At 43.0% G+C, this 21,834-nt stretch overlaps 1 protein-coding gene across 8 annotated transcripts in view; it reads left to right on the top strand.

The window, feature by feature from the left end:
• The window catches only part of LOC104688151 (multiple epidermal growth factor-like domains protein 6), a 190,563-nt gene extending 171,778 nt beyond the window's left edge, over positions 1–18,785 (top strand). For 3 of the 8 annotated variants that reach the window (XM_039556907.1, XM_039556910.1, XM_039556908.1), the window contains 9 exons: positions 685–816; positions 5,765–5,893; positions 6,766–6,891; positions 7,314–7,442; positions 9,640–9,768; positions 10,064–10,192; positions 10,857–10,982; positions 13,534–13,662; positions 14,054–18,785. In XM_039556907.1, coding sequence (XP_039412841.1) covers positions 685–816; positions 5,765–5,893; positions 6,766–6,891; positions 7,314–7,442; positions 9,640–9,768; positions 10,064–10,192; positions 10,857–10,982; positions 13,534–13,662; positions 14,054–14,133 — 1,109 coding nt within the window. In that variant the 3' untranslated portion in view covers positions 14,134–18,785. Of the gene's footprint in view, positions 1–684; positions 817–5,764; positions 5,894–6,765; positions 6,892–7,313; positions 7,480–9,639; positions 9,769–10,063; positions 10,193–10,856; positions 10,983–13,444; positions 13,663–14,053 lie in introns of those variants that run through there. The other 5 variants (XM_039556909.1, XM_039556911.1, XR_005602643.1 and 2 more) reach the window with 5 other exon arrangements.
• The last annotated feature ends 3,049 nt before the right edge of the window (positions 18,786–21,834 follow it).

The raw sequence follows: 21,834 nt of genomic DNA on the forward strand, positions 1-21,834 counted from the left end.
TTTGGCTTTGCTTAGCATGGAGTTTGGTCCCCCCAGAGATATCTTTGGAATCAGGCTCCTTCTCTGACCCCAGCTGCAGCACCCTGACTTCGTTCCTCCCTACAAAACTTTGCCTGAGCCCTGCTTTAGCAAAAAGAGAACCAGCAATAAATAAGAATTGAAAGGATTGACATCGATGTCCCACACCCTCCACCAAAGGACTCTGAATGCTGACCCACAACCAGGGCAGCTGAATGGAAATGAGATGTAGGAATTAAATGTGGAAGGTCCAAAACCTGTAGGCAATGTAGCTGTCAGCAGGCAGAGTGAAACCTGTGGAGATGTTGATGTCGCAGCAGCTTTGCAAGTTCAAACTCTCTGCAAAAGGCAGAATGTCTTTATCCTGGTCCCCTGGGAATTATACTGTTATTTTAGTCAATTTTACCTGACATTTCCCTATGATTTTTTTTCTAGTGACAAGAAAATTGTATCTGGCCCTTGACAGTTGGGCACAAATTGACTGAACAAAACAAAATCAAGCAGTCAAGTAACCCCCAAGTAAATGTAATAAATCCAAAGTCCCGGAGGAGAGCGTCATTCCGTAGGCAGGGATTTTATTTAATAGATTTCAGCCCGCTCTTTGTTTGAGTGCTATATTTACCAAGACAAATTTAATTTATTGGTTTGCATTTCTTCCTCCCAAAGCTTGTCCACCGGGCACGTATGGGCAGGACTGTCACGGGGTGTGCCAGTGCTCAGCTGAGAATCAGAAATGTCACCCTGTCACCGGCCACTGCTCCTGCAGCCCGGGCTACCACGGGCCCCTCTGCCACCTCCGTGAGTATTTTTGGGGGTTGCTGCTGTTCTGACAGAGGGCTGAGTCCTGCAGGAGCATCTGCTGGTGCTTTGGGTTCATCTGTGTCAGTACAGCAGTGACTGAGAGAAGTAGAGGTTAATTGTAGTATAAAAGTCATAGTGTTACAAGTAAGTTATGGTATAAGAAGTAAGCACAGGGTGGGTAAATTTACACTAAAAGTAGTAGTTGTATTATTGCAAGGAATTAAATTTTTAAAACATTTTCTAAAAAAGTTCATTAATAGTGTTAATTCAAAAATGTAATGAATTCAATTGTTCAAATTAATTTTTAAAACCCCCAAATTGTCACCCCAGGACAACCAGCTAAATTCTTTCCAATTTCATGCCACGCTAAAGAATTTCAAGATCATTCTTTGCATTTGCATCTTCCAGCTACACCTGGATATTGCGCAGCTCTCTCATTTCCAAATACCAAGTCCAAAATACTTCCCGAAATCTCTGCGTGCTCAAGTAAGGACAAATGGTTATGAGAAAACAACAAGCTGAAATTGGCAATAAATCCAAGTGATTCATAAAGTCCTTTCAGTTGCAGAGCCTTCTGAGGAACAATCAAATTAAACCAACTGTTACTCTGGATTGAAAAATGGTGACTAGTGTAGAGGACAAAATGCCAACTGGCCCAATGCTCCATCATAAAAAATATTCCCAGATCCACATGGCTCATGCCGGTATTTTAGGACGTCTGTAAAGTTGTTTCTGTTGGAATGTGGCAACTGATAAGAAACACACACCAAAGCAGCCAATAAAGGAGACAGTTAATTACCTTTTTATTTACAACTTTAATTTTGGTTTTACTCCCTGGCTTGTAATAGTCTCATTTTGAGGAGAAAGAAAATGGGAAAAAAAAAAAAAAAAAAAAAAAAAGCTGTTGTCTTTCTTGCTCAGGTTTTCTCTTTTTGGCAAGTGCTGATTTCCCTTTTTTGGGAATCCAGCACAGCTCTGTTTGGCTGAATTGCTTTTTGGGGTGACAGTTTGGATACAAAAGCCAGCTGTAACGTGTGCAGCCCTAGTAAGAGTTAAACCAGTGTTTTATTTCTTGAGCAGAAATAGAAGAAAGACTCGCTTTAGAGATGGGCCTTTGTATTGCCATCACGTCATCACAAGTTATTCTTTAAAATATAAATTATAAATAAAATACAAAGGATTGATTCTGTCCTCCTTTGTGCATCAGTTTTTGCTGTGAGTGAGATCGAAATCTTGCCTTCAACATCAGGGCTGGAGCCATCTGGATCCATTATGCATTAGATTATAATAAATGTTATAGTAGAGCAGTAGTGGAGATCAGCTATTTAACAGGATCATTTAAAAAGACTTAATCATGGTCAGCCTATTACTTTTATGTAGCAATTTCTCAGTAGTCATTACCTGTGTGTGTAGCACTAAATCTCTGTAGTTACAGTAAATGTCCTCGAACTTACTTAGATACTTCAGGTTTTATTTCAGAATTTTAAAGTTTAAAGCGTTAACAATTACACTGAAGCTCTGATAGAAGAGATATAAAAAGATTGATTGCGAAATAAAATCTGTGTTTTGCTGCATTCAGGGGGGATTTTTGCCATGGATTTCTGTGTAGCTGGCATTAAACCTATAGAGTATGAGATTTGAGATTTCATGGTGTTCTGTACTCTTGAGATTCCAAAAATATACCGCAAATTCTTAAACACAAGTTTGTTAGATATTTATTGGAGGAATAATGGAATGGTGGAAGTTCACAGAAAGAGAAAAATACTCATCTGTGTTGGTGTTTTTCCTGTTGTCCCCTGTGCCACTCTGAGCATTGCATTGACAAACACAAAAATAGAAGGAAAACAGTTAAAAGTGAGTTATTTTTAGGTTTAGATCGGTGGAGGGAGAGACTGTGGGCCTGATTCTGAAGTGGCTGACTGAAAACCAAGGATAGCTCGCGTGACTTCGGTGGGGATACTCCAAGTTCCTGCTCTCCTCACTGCAGGGAAAGCTGGGGCTGCTCCAGGGTGAAGAAGCTCTCGATAGAATATTAAAACCAGCACAGGGAGCCGCTCCCAAATGGGCTCTGGTCCAGTCAACATGTGGTTGGATGCTGCTGGAAACAGTTTCTGGCAACTGATGCTATATTTATAGTACAGTGAAAAAAGGTTCAAGAAAGTATCTATAAAAGGTGTAGTTGGCTGGGAAGTCAAATTTCCAGGAGCCAAGAGCAACGGGGCTTTCATGTTCTCAAATTTTGGAGTGAGGAGCTGAAACAGTCTCTTGGCAGGGTCCAGAGGAAGCAGACAAACTAGCAATAATGTTCCCATCACTTGTCCATAACTTGGTGGATGGGCAGATCGACTTGTTAAAATGAATAAAAAGCAATAAGTGGTGGTGAAATGATTTAAAAAAAAATCATGTTATGTTTCTGTGACATTGACTGGTCTGGGGGCACCCAGAGCCAGAAAGATCTCACCAGCTTCACCTCAAGCTTAGGTGACAGGATGTGTCAGAAGGGATTATTTGACAGTGCAATGAAGAGCATTGGTCAGAAAAGCCTCCGTGTGTGCAATTGCTATGAAAAGATTTAGGAGCTCTTGGTCATGACAAACCCACTCAAAGCAGAAGTAAAATCAGGAAATGAGGTGGAAATCTGGCTGCCACTCTTTTGTTCGCAGAAAAAACTTAAGTCAGAAGCACAGGAAACTGTTAAATTAGAAAATGTCTTTATGAGATAACTGGTGGTGCAAGAATAGCCCTCTTTACAAAGGCAGAGCCTACTGAACTGGTGAGACATGGTGCAAATTGCCCTTGTTATCTGCATCAAAATTCTTCTGCAAAGTACTAACAGATGAGGTGGCCCTGTTACTGATCCTGTGCACGTTGCAGCAGCTGAACTTGCCCTGCCTGTGCTGCTCTTTCTCGAACCAAAATACAGGGAATACTGCAAGGGCAAGTAATTTGGTAAGGAGGGAAATACTGCATCCCTTTCAGTAATGGAGCAGCTACTGCTAGCCTTGAGCTAAGGAATAACTCTGATAGCTTTTCCAGGGAGAAGCAGCATCTTTGGGAGTCTGGGAGACAGAATTAAAAAAAAGGGAAAAATCCAAATGATAACCAAAAGGAAAAGGAGGAGGAAAAGAGAAGCTCACATAGAGAAATTAAATCATTGACTTTGGACGAGTCCTTAACTTCAAGTCTTGGTGGGAATGAAGCAGGGGTCCTCCTTGATGCCAGGGCTTGCACGTGAAAGAGATTTTGCGTCCTGGCAGATGGAAGCACGGATGACAGAGCATTCATTGAGGAGAATCTGTGGTTGAGGAGGGCTGGGGGAGAGTATCTGCATGTTATAAAAGTGTGTATCTGTTTAGTCCTGATGATCTGCTATCCTGGTTTGAGCAGAAGCCAGCATTCAGTTTTATTTTAAAAGGCACCCCTTCAAAGCTTCCCCATAAGCTCTCCCTTGCTATTGAATAGTTCAGAAAAGCCAGAGATTTCTCCAGCCACTCAGGCCGTGCTTTCATGCCTTTAGGAAAGAGAAAATACGTGAAGTTATTTATGCACAGATTGCAAGGGATCTGTTGCTTGGAGACATGAGCAAATATATTTTCAACCAGTTTCCAAAGTAGCCATAGACTTTCCTTCTGCCAGGGAAGAGAAGGAAGGGACAAGCAAAGAAATGGCATCTAGAGGTAGTAGCACAAGTGGAACTGTTGGATGATGATCATGCTGCTCAAGCACCAGCTACTCCTTCTTCCAGTACACTGGAAAATTAGGAGAATAACCTGCATCTCCAGAGTTCAGTGGTGGCACACTGGAGGTTCAGTGGTGCATATGCCCAGCAGCTCTGCCCAGCTCTTTCCCTCAGTTCCAACCTTCATCGCTCTAAAGATCATCCTGAAGACGTAAGCCAAACGTGGCAAATGCATTTACATCTTCCTGATCTCTTGTTCAATTCTCCTTGAACTTTAGCTGTCCAGCAAAAAACCAGAAATCCTCACTACCCCCTGGAAAACCTCTCCATGGACAGTTTGTTGCCACGTAGCACTGGCCCAGCAATTCATCTGGGCGTAATGATTCTTCTGGTTCTTATAAAATACAGCTGCTTTTTTTCCCCTCAGAGAATTTTCTGGTTTTGCATTTCAATAATGTTCCTCCTGTATCTATCTTCTGAGAAGGTGTCTTCTGAAATTCTGTGTTGCTGTCCTGTGCACATTTTCCTGGTCTTCCATCCACAGGGCTGGAAGGGAACTTAAAGCTTATCCAGCTCTAGCCCCTGCCATGGGCAGGGACACCTTCCACTATCCCAGGTTGCTCCACGCCCTTCCAGTCTGGCCTTGGACACTTCCAGGGATGGGGAATCCACGACCTCTCAGGGCAACCACTAACAATGCCAGCTCCAATTTGGGAAGGAGTAGATTATAGAGGAAGCAAACTTTCTCCAACTTACACGTTTTTAGGAGACGTGACCTGCCCCATACCCATAAAACAGCTGCTAAAAGAGGCAGAGGTGGCTCACAGCTTCTCACTGTCTTGGGCAAACCAGATGGCTGCTGCCCAAAGGAAGAGGGAGAATGACCCAATCTCTCCTTCTGTCTAAGAGGGAAAGAGGAAATAGGTTCATTTAGAACAGAAATCCCAAGAGGAAAATCTCTGTAGAACAGGGCTTGCTTTTCTTGCTTCTGTCACATGTGGGGAAGGGGGGAGCACAGAGCCAGGAGCAGCAGCGCTCAGTCCAGCTCTCCAGGGGTTTGACATTACAACTAGTGCTGTCCCAAGGGCCGCATTGTCCAAAGCAGCCATCTGCTCCTCAATGCCTACTCCTGACCCTCTGGAAGTGAATAATACTAGAAAATGAAAACCAAACTTCGACTGAAAGCAACAAAGTGTTTATGACATGAAATACAATGGGCCCAGTAGCAACCTAACCTAATTGCTGGGTGTTTTTCTTTTAAAACAGGGTGTCCAAAAGGCACTTACGGTTCAAACTGCCAAAATGCCTGTAAATGCATGAACGGAGGCCACTGTGACCCTGTGTCGGGAACATGTGATTGCGCTCCCGGTTTCATCGGAGCCAACTGCAGCAAAAGTAAGCCAACATTCATGTTCTGCTTCTGTCAAAACACAGCAAGGAGAGTCATTTGCATAAGAGCTTGTCAGTAGAAAAACAGACAGATCCCAGCTACCTCTTCCTTGAATTGTAAATCAGGATTCCAGCTATGTAAAAAATCTCTTGCAAAATATTTTCCCTCTCTTCTGCATGCATAGAAGCAAGGACACTCATCCCAGGATTACAACCTGCTTGCCCAAATTTATTTCTAGAGCCAGCTCAGCATGAATTGCTCAAGTTCCTTCTTCCTGTCCAAAATTTTGAGGTTGAGAAATTATCTCAATATTTTGCTTCACACTATGGTGCCATTAGTTTCAATAAATGGGAAAAAGATCAAGTTTTGTCATGGCAAAACTGGTAAAGACTCCATGGCAACCCTGCTGTTACTTCTCTGCTTCAGAGCTAAATGGTGTGGCTGAATTTCTGTGCTGCTTCCAAAACTCTGGTCTCTGTGAAGTTCTCTTCACCTTATTCACAGAAAGGCAATGTTTGAGTGTTCAGTTGCCCATAGCTTTACTCTTTGGTGTTGGGCAGCATCGATATTAAGGAAGGAAAGATGTTTTAAGCTGGAAGGGTGAGCAGCTGATATTTCAGTTATATATTCATTTCTCTGATAGGAAAGACAGTAAATAGTCCATGTGAAATCATGGACTGTATTTATAACCTCAAGTAGTCTCAGAAGGTAAAGCAGTAGTGTCTTTGGGTGGGTTTTAGCTTCGTAGTTGTTGCTTTGAAGCGCATTGGGTGGAATATAAACAAAGCCAGCTCTATCCCTAAGATTGTGGCTAAGTTAAAAATGAAAACTGGCATTAGATACGCCAGGCGTTTAACAGATCCTGTGTTCCCTTCAGCTTGCCCTGAGAGCCGATATGGGAAGGACTGTGCCCAGTTCTGTGCCTGTGGCAAAGGTCAGTGTGACCCCCGGACTGGCAAGTGCACCTGTGCCCCCGGCCACATGGGACCTGCCTGTCAGCAAGGTAACAGAGCGGGACCCAGGTCACCTCAGCAGTGGGTGACACGCTTCAAACACCCAGCGGATAACACTCAGTGCCAAACATTGTTCACAGCCACATTCCCCAGGGCCTTTTGTTGAGAACGCTGCAGTTTGGGGTGCTCTGTCCCTCCCCGCTCCATCACCCAGCCTAATCCTGCCCACACCTCCCTGCCACCCTCAGTGCCAGGGCACTGCGTTCTCCAGGAAGCTGAGGAGATATGTCAGGACAGAGTCTTTGGGTGAAACTGATAATAATCATGGAGTAGTGTCCCACTACCCTAGGGAGACACCAGTCACTTGGGATACATGTGGGGTGCATGTGTTTGTATTTATTCCCTGTCACCTTCATCCTTTTCTTGGGGTGCTGATTTTTGGGTTTTTTCAAACTTTGTTAATTCTCTGTAGTGTGTCCCCAGGGACAATATGGCCCCAACTGCCACCTGACATGCACGTGTCAGAACGGTGGCATCTGTGACCACGTGGATGGCAACTGCACCTGCGGACTCGGCTGGACGGGAAGATCCTGTGAGAAAGGTGATTTCCTGCTTCGATGGCAGTGGATCTGTACACTCAAGCTGGGGTTTGCAGTGTCCCCACCATCCACAGACAAGGACAGACAGTTTCAGAACTGCTCCTAGTTAGAGCTTCAGGTCTTTTTTCAAAGACAGTTTCCTCACAAGTCCTGCTCATGAATTCCCTTGCACACTCCTTATTTCTTCTTCACTCTGTTGTTTCTTCTCCTGTCCAACTTCTGTGTTCTTTTGTTCATAGGAATGTTGGGTTTTGTCTTCTTCCTTGTGATACTCAGAGGAGCAGAAACCTATGTCTTCCTTATCACTGGTTGTGTTCTTCTCTTCCATTTGACTCAGGACTCGAGTTGAACTTGCCATGTTTTGACTTCCAGATGTTCTGACATCTGTCTGAAGCAGTTGAGATTGTCCTGCTGTCTTACCCTTACTTCTGCATGACAGCTGTCCTTTACACAAGGCAAAGCACACTAACAGAATAAGCTCATATGTTCCTCCAGAATCCCTCCTGACAGCCCAGAGTAGTCTATTCCAACAGCAGCTGTCCTGTCCATCTCCAAAAACCATTCTGCATTTCTGTGTTCCCTTTTCTCTCTGTAGATAAGAGATATCTGTATAGTTATGGACTTAAATGTTCAGGAAACCACAAGTTCATTGGTGTGAAATATAAGTAGTTAGTTCAGAGTTCACCTTCAAGACAAAAATCATCATTCAATCATAGCTGCCATGGTTCAAGCTCCCCAACACCCTCCCAGGCCCTCATTTACAGCACTTCTGTCCCTGACACCTGTAGAATATTCACCTCAAACTCCATATGTATCTTTACCAAGAACTGGTTGTTACAGGAGAGTGTCCCTATGTAAAAGTGTCCTCTAGAAATGACACTTCTAGCAGCATTCTGAGACTGAGTTTTTTCACTCTGCACCTGAGGAGACTCAGAGCCCCACCGTGCATCTGTGTGCAGAGGAGGAGCAGGGAGGAAGGGAAAGATGCAGCTACTCACAGTGTGAATCCTGTGAGGATTCAGTGGACAGTGAATGTTCTCTGTGGACAGGCTCTAAAACATTTGCAGTTTACCAATATCTGGCTGACCTGGTGTTGCAAAGGCCACCTGTGTTCATCTCCATTTGTCTGTTCCTGAAAATCTCTGTAGTCACCCACAGTCTGTGTTGGGGCTGCTGAGCCTCAGCAGGATGGTGCAGGTGTCCCCACACCACATGGAGTAGTGGATTGTGGGTGTATCTCGTAGATAAAACGTCTCTGGAGTGGAGCATGGGGGCAGACATGCACACATCACATAAGGGACTGTGTGTTGTGTTACTAGAAAGAGCTTCACTATTTATTTTTTGACAGAGGGAGTGAAATTACTGGAAAATTGAGTCTTGATCTCAACAGCAGTGTGGGCTTGAGTGTGTTGTGACTGGAAATCAAAGACAGCTAATCAGGCATCCTTTTAATAGAGATTAGATATGATGTCCCTGGAAGATCCTGTCTGGCATTTGCAGAGTTCTCAATCTGATTATTTGGACGGCCACGCTCGTTTAAGTTTGTCTGCCCAGATTCAAATTATCCCAGTAGTGGGAAGTTAACTTATTCAGAGATGATGCTGAGGTTAATTATATTGGCACAGTCCCTTCTGCATGAGTTGGCTTTCAGTAATTTGAGACGTGTTTAGTTCTGTAAAAGCAGATAGCTCATTATACATGGAAAGACTGTTGCTATGTGTGAAAAAGATCCTCTTGGTTTTATTGGGAATTCAAATAGTGTGAACTCCAATGATAACACAGAGGAGGAAAAGCTTCATGTTTTCTTTCACACTTTTTAAGTGCCTAAAAGAAAATATTGCTGTAGATAAAGAAAAAAAAGAAAAGAAAGTTTATGCCATGCACTACATGGCTTTACAACACGTGGTGCAGGTTCAGCATCGAGTCTGTGAAGAGACAAATTGAATAAGGCAGACTGTTAAAAGTATGAGGAAATCACTGTTCAAACATCTATATAACAAAAGATTTCTCACCAGAGTATGTAAATGCATGACAGTTGTGCAGAAACCCTGTGTCTCCATAACAAATATTCTTGGGTCTGCAAACTGTTCTCCAGGCATCGTTTCTCAGCAATGCAATCTATCACAAACAAGCTTTTCTGGGTGAGGTCAGTGATTGTTTGATTGTTTGTCTGTTTTTCTGTCCATGTCCTGCCAGCAGAATGTCTCCCAGGGAAGTATGGGGCTGGCTGCTCCTTGGACTGCCTGTGCCAGCACAATGGCACCTGTGACAGGTTCACAGGGTGCTGCCACTGCCCCGAGGGTTTCTACGGCCACTCCTGTGAGCACAGTAAGTGGAGGCACTCGGGGTGATTGTCGCAGGTTTGGGGCTTCAGAGTAGTCAAGAAACACCTTGCTGGTTCAGTTAAAATTCTGGGGATGTCCCAGATCACCCAGCTGCTTCCAGATCTTGCATGTCTCTGATGCTGGGTGGTACAAGTTTAAAAGCCCATGGCATTATTAGAGTTAAGGGTAAATGTCATTTTTTGTTGGCTGCCAGGGAAAGTCACAGAGAATACAGAGGACTTTAATGGTGTGTATGATTTTCTTCATGAACCTTCTTCACTTTATACTTCCTTTTTCAGGGTGCCCCCTTGGATTTTATGGGCTGGGCTGTCTTCACACCTGTGCCTGTAAAAATGGAGCGAGCTGTGATGCAGTGACAGGACAGTGCCTTTGTCCTTTGGGTTATCACGGTGTTCACTGTGAAAAAGGTACTGGTGCCCCTCTGATGGCAAAACCAAAAGCAGAAAAACAAAACCGAAAACAGAGCTCAAAAAACCTCACATAATTACTGAAATAGTTGTTGGGAGCCACTTCTTCTATATTTTGGGCTTAATGAATATCCTGAAACATTGAATTTGGGGCGGATTTCCTGTTGTACAGCTGGGTGTTCCCATTCCCTTATAAATTAACTAATCTGGTTCTGATTAATACAGTGAAAGCCCTGGTCTCCATGATGTCTTGCAGCAATGAGTTCCACATGCCGTTTATTAAAAAGAAGTCCCTTTTACTGATTCTACATTTGCTTCTAAAACTCCAAATAAGATTATTAAATAGGTGCATGTTAGACCTGTCGAGTGTTATGGAGAGGTCTTCTAGAGAGTCCTAATTAAAAATAAAAATAAGTGCCAGCTACATTTCTGGGACAGATTTACAGATACCTTTGAGAAGTTCGATTAGACGACCCCAACAGAAGGAGAACTCATATAAATATTATGCCCATTCCACTATGTTTTATTCTTCATTAAGCTTGGCATTTACACTGACTTCAGCAGAGAGTTTATGAGCTTTCCTCTGAGACATCCTGGGAAAACTCTGGGTTTAATGTACATCTTGCCATTCAAATGTGCATCTAAAGGGTTCTCTTGCTGTCAGGCTGTGACAGGGGCTGGTTTGGTGAGAGGTGCCAGCATCAGTGTGACTGTGGAGTTGCTCCTTGTGATCCAGAGACTGGGAAGTGCCTTTGCCCACCTGGGAAGACTGGAGACAAATGTGACATCGGTAAGGGAGATATTTTTAAGGGCTGGACTGTGAATAGTTAAACCACTCTGACCTATTGGTCTCAGAATAACTGTAAAAGGACATTTGCTGGTGTTCAAGAACACATTGTTTGTAGAAAATTGCTCTTTGGGGTTATCGACACCTTTATCAGCAGGCTTGTACCTCTTGATTTAATCAATATTTAAATTGATACACTGATAGGAAAACTGTTCACGGGTCAGCTGTAAAATGTCATTGGCCTTGAGTTTTGGAGAGCACAGGCTGGGGAAGAATGACCAAGAAGGTTTGCAAATGTAGTGGGGAAGACTGCAGAGGGTGCAGGTGGGCACCAAGGGCTCCAGTGTCTGGTTTGTCACACAGACATTTGTGACCCTTTTCAATCCAATGCAAATGTATATCCAGCTCTGGATTTGCTTCCTCTGGAAGCAGGATGGAATCCCTACAGGTGGGGGGAGTGGAGCTACAGCAGCTGTGCCTGCCCCTGGGCTTCAGCAGCAGCCCAGGAACTTTTAACCCAAATGTAATTCCCACTTTTCAGCACAGGCACTTGGGCTGTGTGTTGGCCCACAGGAGCAGAATTCTTCTGTAACAGGGATATAAAAATAGGTGATAAATTTTTCCTGTGGGGAAAACCATCTCCAGTGCTGTACCCTGATGGGGTGGGTGCAGGATTGAGAGGCAGCAGTGGCAGATTCCTGAGCCAGTCTCTGGTCACAGTTCTGACTCTGATCATAGTTCAGGGCCAGGTTGGATCAGGCTGGGAGCAACCTGGTCTGGTGAAAAGTGTCCTGTGCCCATGTTTGGAACCAGATGAGTTTAAAGGTCCCTTCTAACCCAGGCTTTTCTAGGATTCTGTGATTATGGTGGAGCAGTTTCTGGGAATCACCGGAGTAGAAGGAATTGCAGTGGTTTAACTGAATGTCAGAAGACATTTGTGAGCCCAGTGCTGTGACAAACAAGGTAAAAGGAGTGAGCATCCATGTGCCACTGTGGAGCTTCACACCAGGAGCCAGAATCCTCCTGAGCCCCTGGAACAATGGGGGAATATTATTTCTGCTTTTGTTCTAGGATGGGGCAGGAAGTAGATCTGAACAGGCTGTTATTAATACACATTGCTGTGAGCTTAAGCCTTAGTGCAACCTCCAAAACAAACTACAATGGAAAAGCATTTGATTCCCTCTGTGCACTGTCCTGTGGTCAGGAGATGAAGCTCCCAGTCTGCAGCACTGTTCCAGTGGGGACATGAGCCACCCTCACTGGCCACACAGCACTGGGTGTCCATGGGCCCTTCCAGGAAAATTTTAGGCAGAAGTGGAACGCAAGGGGGAAGCTCAGCACCAAAAATGGGAATTGAGGTTTTTCTCCTTGCAAACTCTGTGAGTCATTTTTATGTTTCTTAAATCAGCTAGGGTAGCCCCCATCCATGAAAAGCTGTTATGGGGTAGGTTTTATTTGCATTTTTATTTTCAATTAGGCTCAGTTCATCTGTGATATAACTGTGAGCAGCTGTGACTGTGCAGCAGCCATAAAGATAAAAGGCCTGATTTTAATTTGAACTCTGGTAAAGCACCCATTAAACAGGCAAAATGTTAATTAAAAAAAAAAAAAAGAGAGAGAATATAACAGACTTTTATGGGCGTTCTTTTTCTGTAGTAAATTAACATTGCAGACTTTCAAACAGATGTCTTAAATACACATTGTTATTAACATGAAAATGTGGTATTACATAAATTAAAATCAGGTCCAGAGGTGTTTGGGGAGACCTTTTCTCATAACATTTCCTAATTGAAAAGGCCAAGCTCGGAGCGCACGGGGCAAGTTCTCCCATGTGCTGGGGCTGCAGCTGATGCAGGGCTCAGCAGGACTTTATTTACCCGAGGGTGTTCGTGGGAGAAAGCAAATTCCCTGGTTACAGGGTTTTCCAGCGAGGTGAGGGAGAGAGGGCTATTGTTTTCTCAGTGTTTTACACCCTGCCTTGTGACCCTGCTGCTCACTTTCCTTTCCTGCCCGTCCTCTGATGCATAAAAAATTGCAGTGAGGATTTAGCAGCCTAGGTATGAAACATATTTGCATTTGGAATTGAGATTTTTTTTGTGAGTTTGATTTGCCAGGAGGCAGCAGAATTGTGCAATCAGAGCAAGACATGACTATCTATAAAATGGATTAATTCTTAGTGTCACATTCTGTGAGGGAAGGCTCTTGGCCAGCACACACTGACAGCGCAGCCATGCAGGAGAGACAGGGGCAGGAGATAGTGTGGATCCAGGATGCTGACAGCAACTTTCCTGAGCAGATCCCAAGATATTCCTTATTGGGCTGTCGGCCCCTGTTTTTACACCAGTAATGATTTCCATTCTGGGAACCTCTTCAGGACAGCTGGGCTGCAGCTTGGGCAGAGCATGTGGCAGACGAAACTTGACGGCTGCCGCACTTTCCAAAATGTCATGTTTTAATGCTAACAGATGTAGGTGTCTAAGCAGCTTCCTGATCCACAGAAGAGGGAGACTACCAGGCAGTGTTCCCCCTCTCCCAAACCCTCCTGTCCTTGCAGAGTGCAGGCCAGACCGGTACGGCCCCGGCTGCTCCCTGCGGTGCCAGTGTGCCGGCAGATCCCGCTGCAATCCCTACAACGGGAACTGCGCCTGCCCAGCCTCCTGGATGGGGCCAACCTGCAGAGAAGGTAACTGGGCTGGGGAGGGTGCAGCCTTTCCTGGCAGAGTAAAACACAGGTGGCCTGTGGAGGTGCTCGGTTTGGATGGGAGTGTCAACCCCATCATTTGGATAATTTCTCTTCTTAGTGAAATACAATACTGAGGGCAAGTCTCCTCTCACTTGTAGCTAATCACAACTCCTTCCGTTTAGGAAAAACTTTTGGGAACCTTCTGATTTGGAGGTGTTTTGCTGTTTTGCCTGCTCTCTGCCTCTGTGAGGAGGCTGCTGTAACTCCCTCCTCTACCTTCTTTTCAAGACTACCATTTATTGAATTATTTAAGTGTAAATTGTATAATCTATATAATATTTCAGTATTAGGTTATATGGACCTGAAACCATGTTTCTACTTAATTCTCTAGGTGGCCCTCCAAAGCTTTCCTTTTATGAAGAACAAACTCAAGAAAGAGGGAGTATTTTTCCAAGAGCTCTACAACAGTAACATTTGGACTAATAAATGAACTGTTTTATATGCACAGACGGTATTTGAATTTGGATATGAAAACAGTTATTCAATTCAGGTTGAATTGTACTGAAGTATTCACACTTCTCATGGAAGACTACAGAGGCCATTTAGTAGCTGGATCCTTTTAAAAAGTTGAATCTGTTTCATGTGCTCATTCCTAGCCTCTTGCCCCTCCATTAATCTACTCTGGACATTCTTTCTGATATTAATATAATCCATTGCTTGAAAGCCTGGACATGTTTTTAATCAGACCAGCTCCAAAGAGTATCAGGGTAAGCAGCATGTAACACATCACCATGGAATGAGCCACGCTCTGTATCAGGGACTTTCTAAAGCCACTTGACAACCAGCACCAAGTTCAAAGAGTGTTCCACAGATTATGAAGCTTCTACAGATTCACTGCAAAATCACATTGCACAGAAACTAGAGGGATTCATCAAGTTAATTCCTCTTTGAATAACACTGTGTGTTCGAGAGAAGCACAAAGTTTAATTTTGAACTTGCAGCTGAAGAAGAATCTCCCACAGTCCTCAATAAGTTGTTAATTTATTTAAGAGCATCTTCCGCATTTCTGGTGTGGTTTGACTGATTGGAAGGTCTCTGTCTGAATCTGCCTTCCAAAGAGCCTGGTGTCATCTGCCAGACTCCCCTGGCATTCCATGTTCTCACATCTTACCAGATGAATTTCTCAGTGGTTTGTCAAACTGTGCAGCGCTTCTCATCAAACAGTATCTGCTAATGCAGAAAAGGTTTTATCTTGAATGGAGAAAGCAGGTAGTAAGCAAGGAGAGATGCTTAAAGATAATCTCTCTGGATTTTGTGGTTTTATTGAGCCTTTTTTTTTTCTAAAGTCATCTTGCAACAGTCCTGATACCATTCAACAGCTGCTGGTGGCCACTTTGTAGAACAAAGACATTTTGGTGCTATTTTGTCTGTTTAGACTGGTTTTCCTTTGATATAGAACTGTGTTATTATAAACAAGTTTATGTTCTGTATTTTAATGCTCTGAGTTAGCCAGGCTGAAAGATTTCACAGTGCCTTTTTATACCTCTCTTTAGGTTAGGAGTGAGAAAATCTATATAGTAACCACTTGATTCTGACTGTATCAAAAGTGCACTTAAGAAGGGGTGTCAGGACCATGATAGACACAGAGTATGGGCAGTTCCAGCTCTTGTGCTGACACTCCATTCACCCACCAGAACAAACTGCAGCTTTCCAAGAGCAGGTTTTTGTCTTGCAAGAGACAAAACGACAATAATTGATGGTAACTTGGGATTTGTAGAGATGTTTGTTGTTGTGGTTGGGTAAGGGATGAGTTGGTGAAGCAGGATCCAGGGGGTTGGATGGGAAGGTGAGGTAACAATTCTCCCCCACAGTTTGTCTCAGCTCTTAAACACATCTGCAGTCAGTAACTGTCCAGGCCAAAGCAAGGGGCACTTGCTCCTCTGGGAGTTAATTTCAAGCTGTGATCTGTGGGAAGCAATACAGATTTGGGAGGTGTTTTCCAAGCTTCGTGGAAGTCTTATTGTTGTTATTCATCACTTCATAGGTGTTGAAAGTAAATGTATTTGTGAATGTGTCAAAATTAATTAACTAACTGTGCTTTCAGCCAGAAAATCACTGGGGCTGATGCTGATCCCTTTTAATTTCTTCTGTAGAGCTCAATGAATGTCACTGGAAAGTTCATTCAATGTAAATGTGGCAAAGTTATGGTCCCAGAAGCGTGTGGCTCTCAGCAAGGCAGTGACATTTCAAATGTTCTTTTGGAGGTGTGAGGCCTGGGTCTGATCCTACAATTATGTGAACTTGGGGCAATTTCACTGAACTGGAACCTGTAAGGTCAATCTCCTGTGAGACAATGAGATACAATCTTAGCAACTGCTGGAGAAGAACAATTCCAGTTGAGCAGTTGACATATTTTGATCGTAACTCCGTATTCACTGCAGAGCCAAACTACAAAGTAGTGCAAGTGTCACACTGTACTCAAGACTTTTTGTAGAATCACTGAGTGAGTAAAGTTGTAGAAAACCTCTGAAGGTCCAAGTTTCCCGTGAAAGCCTGGTTAGCTTCAGAGTCAAATGGGTCAGAGATTCATTGTTCAAGTCAAATTCCAGAGATACATCCCACTGAGTTCTGAATATCTCCAAGGATGGAGATCCCACCACCACTTTGAACCTGTCCCAGTGAAGATTTCATTATCTTTTTTTTTTCATGGTTTCTAATCAGAATTTCCTGAGTTTCATCTTTGATCCACTGCTTTTCATCCTTTCAGTGTGAATCTCTGAGGAGCCTTTGGCTTCCTCTCCCCCACAGCCCCCATGGGGTAGTTGGCTACAGCCTTGGTCTTCTCTTCTGAAGACACCCCATTACCTCAGTGACTCTCTACTGGCCGCATTCCAGACATCAGACATTCCAGTTCATGGACAGCTGCCCAGAGAGTGGTGTGGTTACTCAGCAGCTCATGCATAAAACCCTTTACACTGCTGTCAGACAGCAGAATGTATCAAATGTACTGTTTTTCTCTTATTTTTGTAGACTGGCATGTGATTTTTGTAGACTGGCATGAGCAGCTAATCTGAGGGGAAACCTTTCTCAAGCCATATTATTTACACCTGTGTATACTTGTTTACGTTTTCCACAGTACCTTGATAACAGAATTGTAAATATGTAGTATAAGGAAATAAAAGATTTTTGTATTAAGTGTTTTTAAAGGATGTCACGATTTTAGGTACATGATGAAACACATATTTTAAGTGACTGATACTGAGCCTGAGCCAATGAATTAGAGGCCCAAGTAGATCTGCTTTGGGAAATTTTTCAGCAAACTTTTTTTTAAATCAAAAAATGCCACTTCATACAAACCACTACATATGCAATATTCAAAATGCTTCTTGGCTTCTTTTTGTTATTACCTTGGGGGAAGAAATTCACTTCAGTGCCATCAAACAGACTATTCTGATTTGTGGTTCTGCATGACTTCTGTTTCAAAATGAAGTACAGTCATATATAGGTAAAAATCAGAATTAGAGATTTCAAAAACATTAAGAGATGAATTTTGATTGGGGTAGCTGAAATGTCTTATCTTGGCTCTTTTTCATAAGGCAGAGAAAATGTTACAGGATTTTGTTTTCTAGAAGAGCCACAGCTTTATATTATTAACTATTAATTAAGGGAGTTTGCTTGTTTGTGATATTAATGTTTTGATTCTGCTCCTTACTACGGTTTAACACATTTACCTAATTCTTTGCCTACAAAATAGTCTTTATTAGACAGGATGGAATTTTTAAATGGAAAACTGACTAAATCAGCTTTTCCAGAGGTTAATTTTGTGGCAGGTGAGTGTAGTTGCTACTAAATTAATACAACTCTGCTTATTTGCTTCATCAGATTCCAGTGAAAGAATGTCAGGCTGATACAGTCCTGACCACAGCACTGGGGCCTGTTGAAAATGAAAGTGAAAAATTCAGTGAAAATGGGGTTTATAGTTAAATGGATGTCCATGTTCTTCTTGGTGAAGGCCTTTGCTGGCTCCCCATTTCCCAGGAGGCTGAAGTTAATTACACTTCCTTGAAGAGAGCGCTCTGTGTATTCCTCTGTAACACACTTGCACGTGCAGATAACTCCTTTCAGAAAGACATTGGAATTATTTCAGCCATGCAGTTCTTGTGCCAAATCCCCCTCTCTTACCTTGTGTATTCCAGATACAACTTCAGTCTGAGTGGGAAGGAGTTGAGTGTAACTCAGTGGGCCCAGCAGAATCTCGCTCGCTGAGAATTCATGAAACCAGGACAACATGTTTTAAGTTAGACTTCACTAACACTATCCTCATAGGAAAACAATCAGAATTTTAAAAATTCCCCGCTTCCCCTGCCAAAAATTATTATTCTACTTTTATCCTTTTTATGTTGAAGAACCATAGCTATTAAAGTTTGCCCAGATTCCTTGCCAACCATATTATTTTGATTGGCTGCAGGTTTCTGTTTGTGTAAGTAATAACCAGCATAGTGTCAGGAGTTGCCAACGGGACAAACATGGAAATAATACCTTTATGTCCTTCCCAGAAGAGGCAAAGACACATTTGGGAGCCATCGTGGCTTCATTGTGCAGATCAAACAGCGGCTCTGTTAGAATTTAGCTTCTTATCAGAGCAAAGTAAAGCTTAGGAACAACCTTTGAGAGTGCTGGTGGACCATGGAACCTCCATCCTCCCATCCTCATGTTAATATTTTTGTCTTTAGAAACCTTCTCAGTCATCAGTTTTTGAAGGACTTTTCCTTCAGGTTGGCCTGTGGCTGAGAGAGCAGCTCCGTGCACGGGCTGCAACTGTGCTCAGTAATCCTTTTGCAAGGTCACAGCTTTAAATTCTGACACTGTAAAGCAATTTCCAGCAGTAAACACCAAATCTCAGCCTTGTAGAGCATAAGTTGTTCATTCTGTTCTTTTTATTGCTTTTAATGAGCACTTGCATAGCAATATTATGTCTCTGTGAATTTGTAACCCCTCTTCAAGGAATGTGTGGGATGTATCTCAGATCTGTACTGTGCTTTCTGTTGTAGACGTTGTAGTGAAAGGATGCTGATTTTTTTTATATAAACATGTGATTAAAACTTGTTCTTGTTTTTCCCTTATTGCTAGTCTTGAAGCAACGGGCTTATGTTGTGGAGGAAACTTTATTCTACTGAACTATTTCACATTCAGAGCAAACAGGCTGAAATCACACCTGCTTTTAGGAGTTTGTATAGAATAAAGAATGGCCTGTGCCCAAATGGGTTTGTGTATGATCCCTGACCAGGGCAACCTGGCCAGTGTCCGAGCCTGACAAATAGAGCTTTCTGGCACTCACACTCCAGAGTATTAGAAATATTCAAAACACAGCATAAATCTTGCTGGAAGAGGATGGTTATGCAGTGTAACATTTCAGGAAGACTTGGGACAGAGCACTTCGAAGGCATTTGAAACCACACACCTGCAGCCTCCCATCGCCTGCTTGGGCATTCCCAGAGCCCAGTTCTGCCAACAGCTTGCCTGGTTCACCTTCAGGGTATTGTCTTCTCACATTGGCAGGGGCTGAAGGAACACATGTGCCTGCCTAATGCCAAATAATGCAACACGAGTGTGCTGGTTAATTGGAAGTAGCAGGCTAAATTGAATTCAAAATGTGTAACAAAGGGAGAATGGTAGATCGAGCTGTCAGAAAAAGTGGACAGCTCTGGCTTGCTGCTTTCTGGGAGAGCAGGCTTGGATTCCTTTTTAAATTTCAGGGCAAAGAGTTTGAATTGAGCTGTGTAATACTGCAGGGTTCTGTCTTGCGTGATTTACTTCACTCTTCCTGCAGTTTTCAACAAGGAACAGAATAATTAAGTTCATTTGGTTTGTCGTCTTTTTGACATACGTTCTAAAAATAATTCCATAATCCTTACAATTTACCCGGTAATTTCTTTATTAGTAGCCATATTTAAGCTATTCAAAGAAGATGTTATTGCTATTAACCTCTCAGATTGCTGTTAAAAGCTGATCAAAAACTAGACATGGAATATTAAACTGTAATAACCTCTGCAGAGTTAGCATTGATCTGTGTTTTAAACCTTTAAAAATCCATGCCTCTGCAGCACTTGAAATGTTCATAAATCATGGAATGCTTTGGGTTGGAAGGGACCTTAAAAACCATCTATTTCCAACTAGGTGTGGGGCAGCCACAACTTCTCTGGGCACCCTGTGCCAGTGCCTCACCACCCTCACAGTAAAGGGTTTTTTCCTAATATCTGAAGTATATGGGACCAGGGTGACCTTGTGAGTGTATCCAGGGAGCTCTGTTCCATGGTATGGTCCCTCACCATCTTCAGAAATCATTATCCTTATCTGCAGCCAGCACTGCTTATCTCTTACTTAATCAGCCCTGGAAGTTCACAGGGTGCTAATAGAATATTCTGTATGCATGCAATAAAAACAACCATCCAAAACCCTGTGAATGGTTTAAAAATGAGTTAAAAGCGCTGTATGATAAGGCATTGCTTTGTTGATTCCTTCAAGCATGGTAGTTAAAAAAAACACAACTCAGTTGTGTTATTTTATATATGAATAAAGATGTCAGCAAGTAGTCATCTAACTGTCCGTGCCATTTGGCAGTATCTAGCTTCCTTTTTAGTAATAGCCCTATAAATCTTTATCTTTTACTAAGCTGATGACAGCAAAACATCTTGAGAAGCTGCATGTGGTGTAGATATTATAGTTAATGCTTAAATGCTTCATGCCATCATCTACTGGGAGTTTTTTCCCGTCCAGATGTAACATCTTGGTTTAAGGCATGTGCTCCCTTCTCCCTCTAGTGATTCCAAGGGCCCAAGGATAATTAATTAATTAATTAAAGGTCTGTTATCCAAGACCACCGTGTTGGTCCACAGTAACTGAGATCCACCTGCTCAAGTGACCTCACTGACCTCCTACCAAAAGTAGTACAAAAGTAGCAGCTTTGCCTTTTGCAGTAGGTTCTGTACTTTGTGTTTTCTTTCTGCCTACATATCCTTGGTTCATCCAGAAATCCAGGGCTTTTCTCAGCTCTGTCCCCTGCTTTGGAGGTGGCTGTGGAGGCTTCCCAGTGTGGAAGCAGCACTGTGAACTGGGCTCATGTTGGCTGGGTAAGTGGAGCCACATTTGGGGTGGAAATGCTCCATGTCCCTCTGATTCTGCCCTGTTCCCATTAAGGAGAAACCAGCCTGTCATTTCTTTGTTATTTGGTAAGACTTAAAGTGTCGTGAATTACTTACAAAGTGACTTAATGGAAATTCTCTAATTTTTGCAGCTGGAGGAGGCTTTTTTCAGCCAGAAGTCCAGGTCTTAAATTACTTATTTGTCCTGTAAGACCCACATTAAGATTTCTTGCTGTACATCATCATCAAAGAGTGAGATCGGTGCAAGGAGAGACTGTGGGGTAATTCTTGCCTGTCCATTTGATTTTTTCCCCTTTTCCCTGACATTTCAGCTGTGGTAGCTCTTGTGGATCTTGGCTTTGCACTACCAGGCACAGGGGAGGGCTGCTCTTAATTAACATTAAGGGTATATATGAAATACAGAGCAGCAAAGAGCATCCCATTAAATATGGGCTGTATCCCTAGGTAATGAGGGGTGGGAATGCTGCAGGAACAGCAGCCACGGATGGCATGACTCTGCTCCAGCCTTTTGTGGAGCCCTTCACCCTCTCAAAAGTAAGAGGTTTGAACAGGCAGCTTGAAGGACTATTAGGACTGCTCACGGTCATAGTTAGCGTGTTAAAATATTTTACAAGAACCAGTGAATTTGATCAGAAAATAGTTATTTTTGGCTGCCAATGTGGCAAAACCACTTAAAATACAAACTCAAGAATGTGTTGAAAGGAGTCAGTTTGCCAGCACAGCTATTGTTGTAGCAAAGTCTCTCTTCTGATCCAACGGGAATCCTCTCCTCAAGTTTTATTACTTAAAAAGTTAACGTGGATGTCAAGCACCTGGAAATCTTTACATCTTTGAAAGGAGTGTTGGTGGGGGCTGGGTGGGTTTGGTTTCTTGTTGCAAAGTCTTTTGCTCCACGTAGTTAGCTGGGGATTTCCTTCCCTTGGGAAGCTTTGAGGATTGATTTGGTAGTTCAGTGTCACTGCTTTGATAATGTGCTCTCGACGAGGGATAACAACATGTGTGACTTGGT

The sequence above is a fragment of the Corvus cornix genome, chromosome 9 (genome assembly GCF_000738735.6).
Source record: "Corvus cornix cornix isolate S_Up_H32 chromosome 9, ASM73873v5, whole genome shotgun sequence".
Classification (NCBI taxonomy): Eukaryota; Metazoa; Chordata; class Aves; order Passeriformes; family Corvidae; genus Corvus; species Corvus cornix.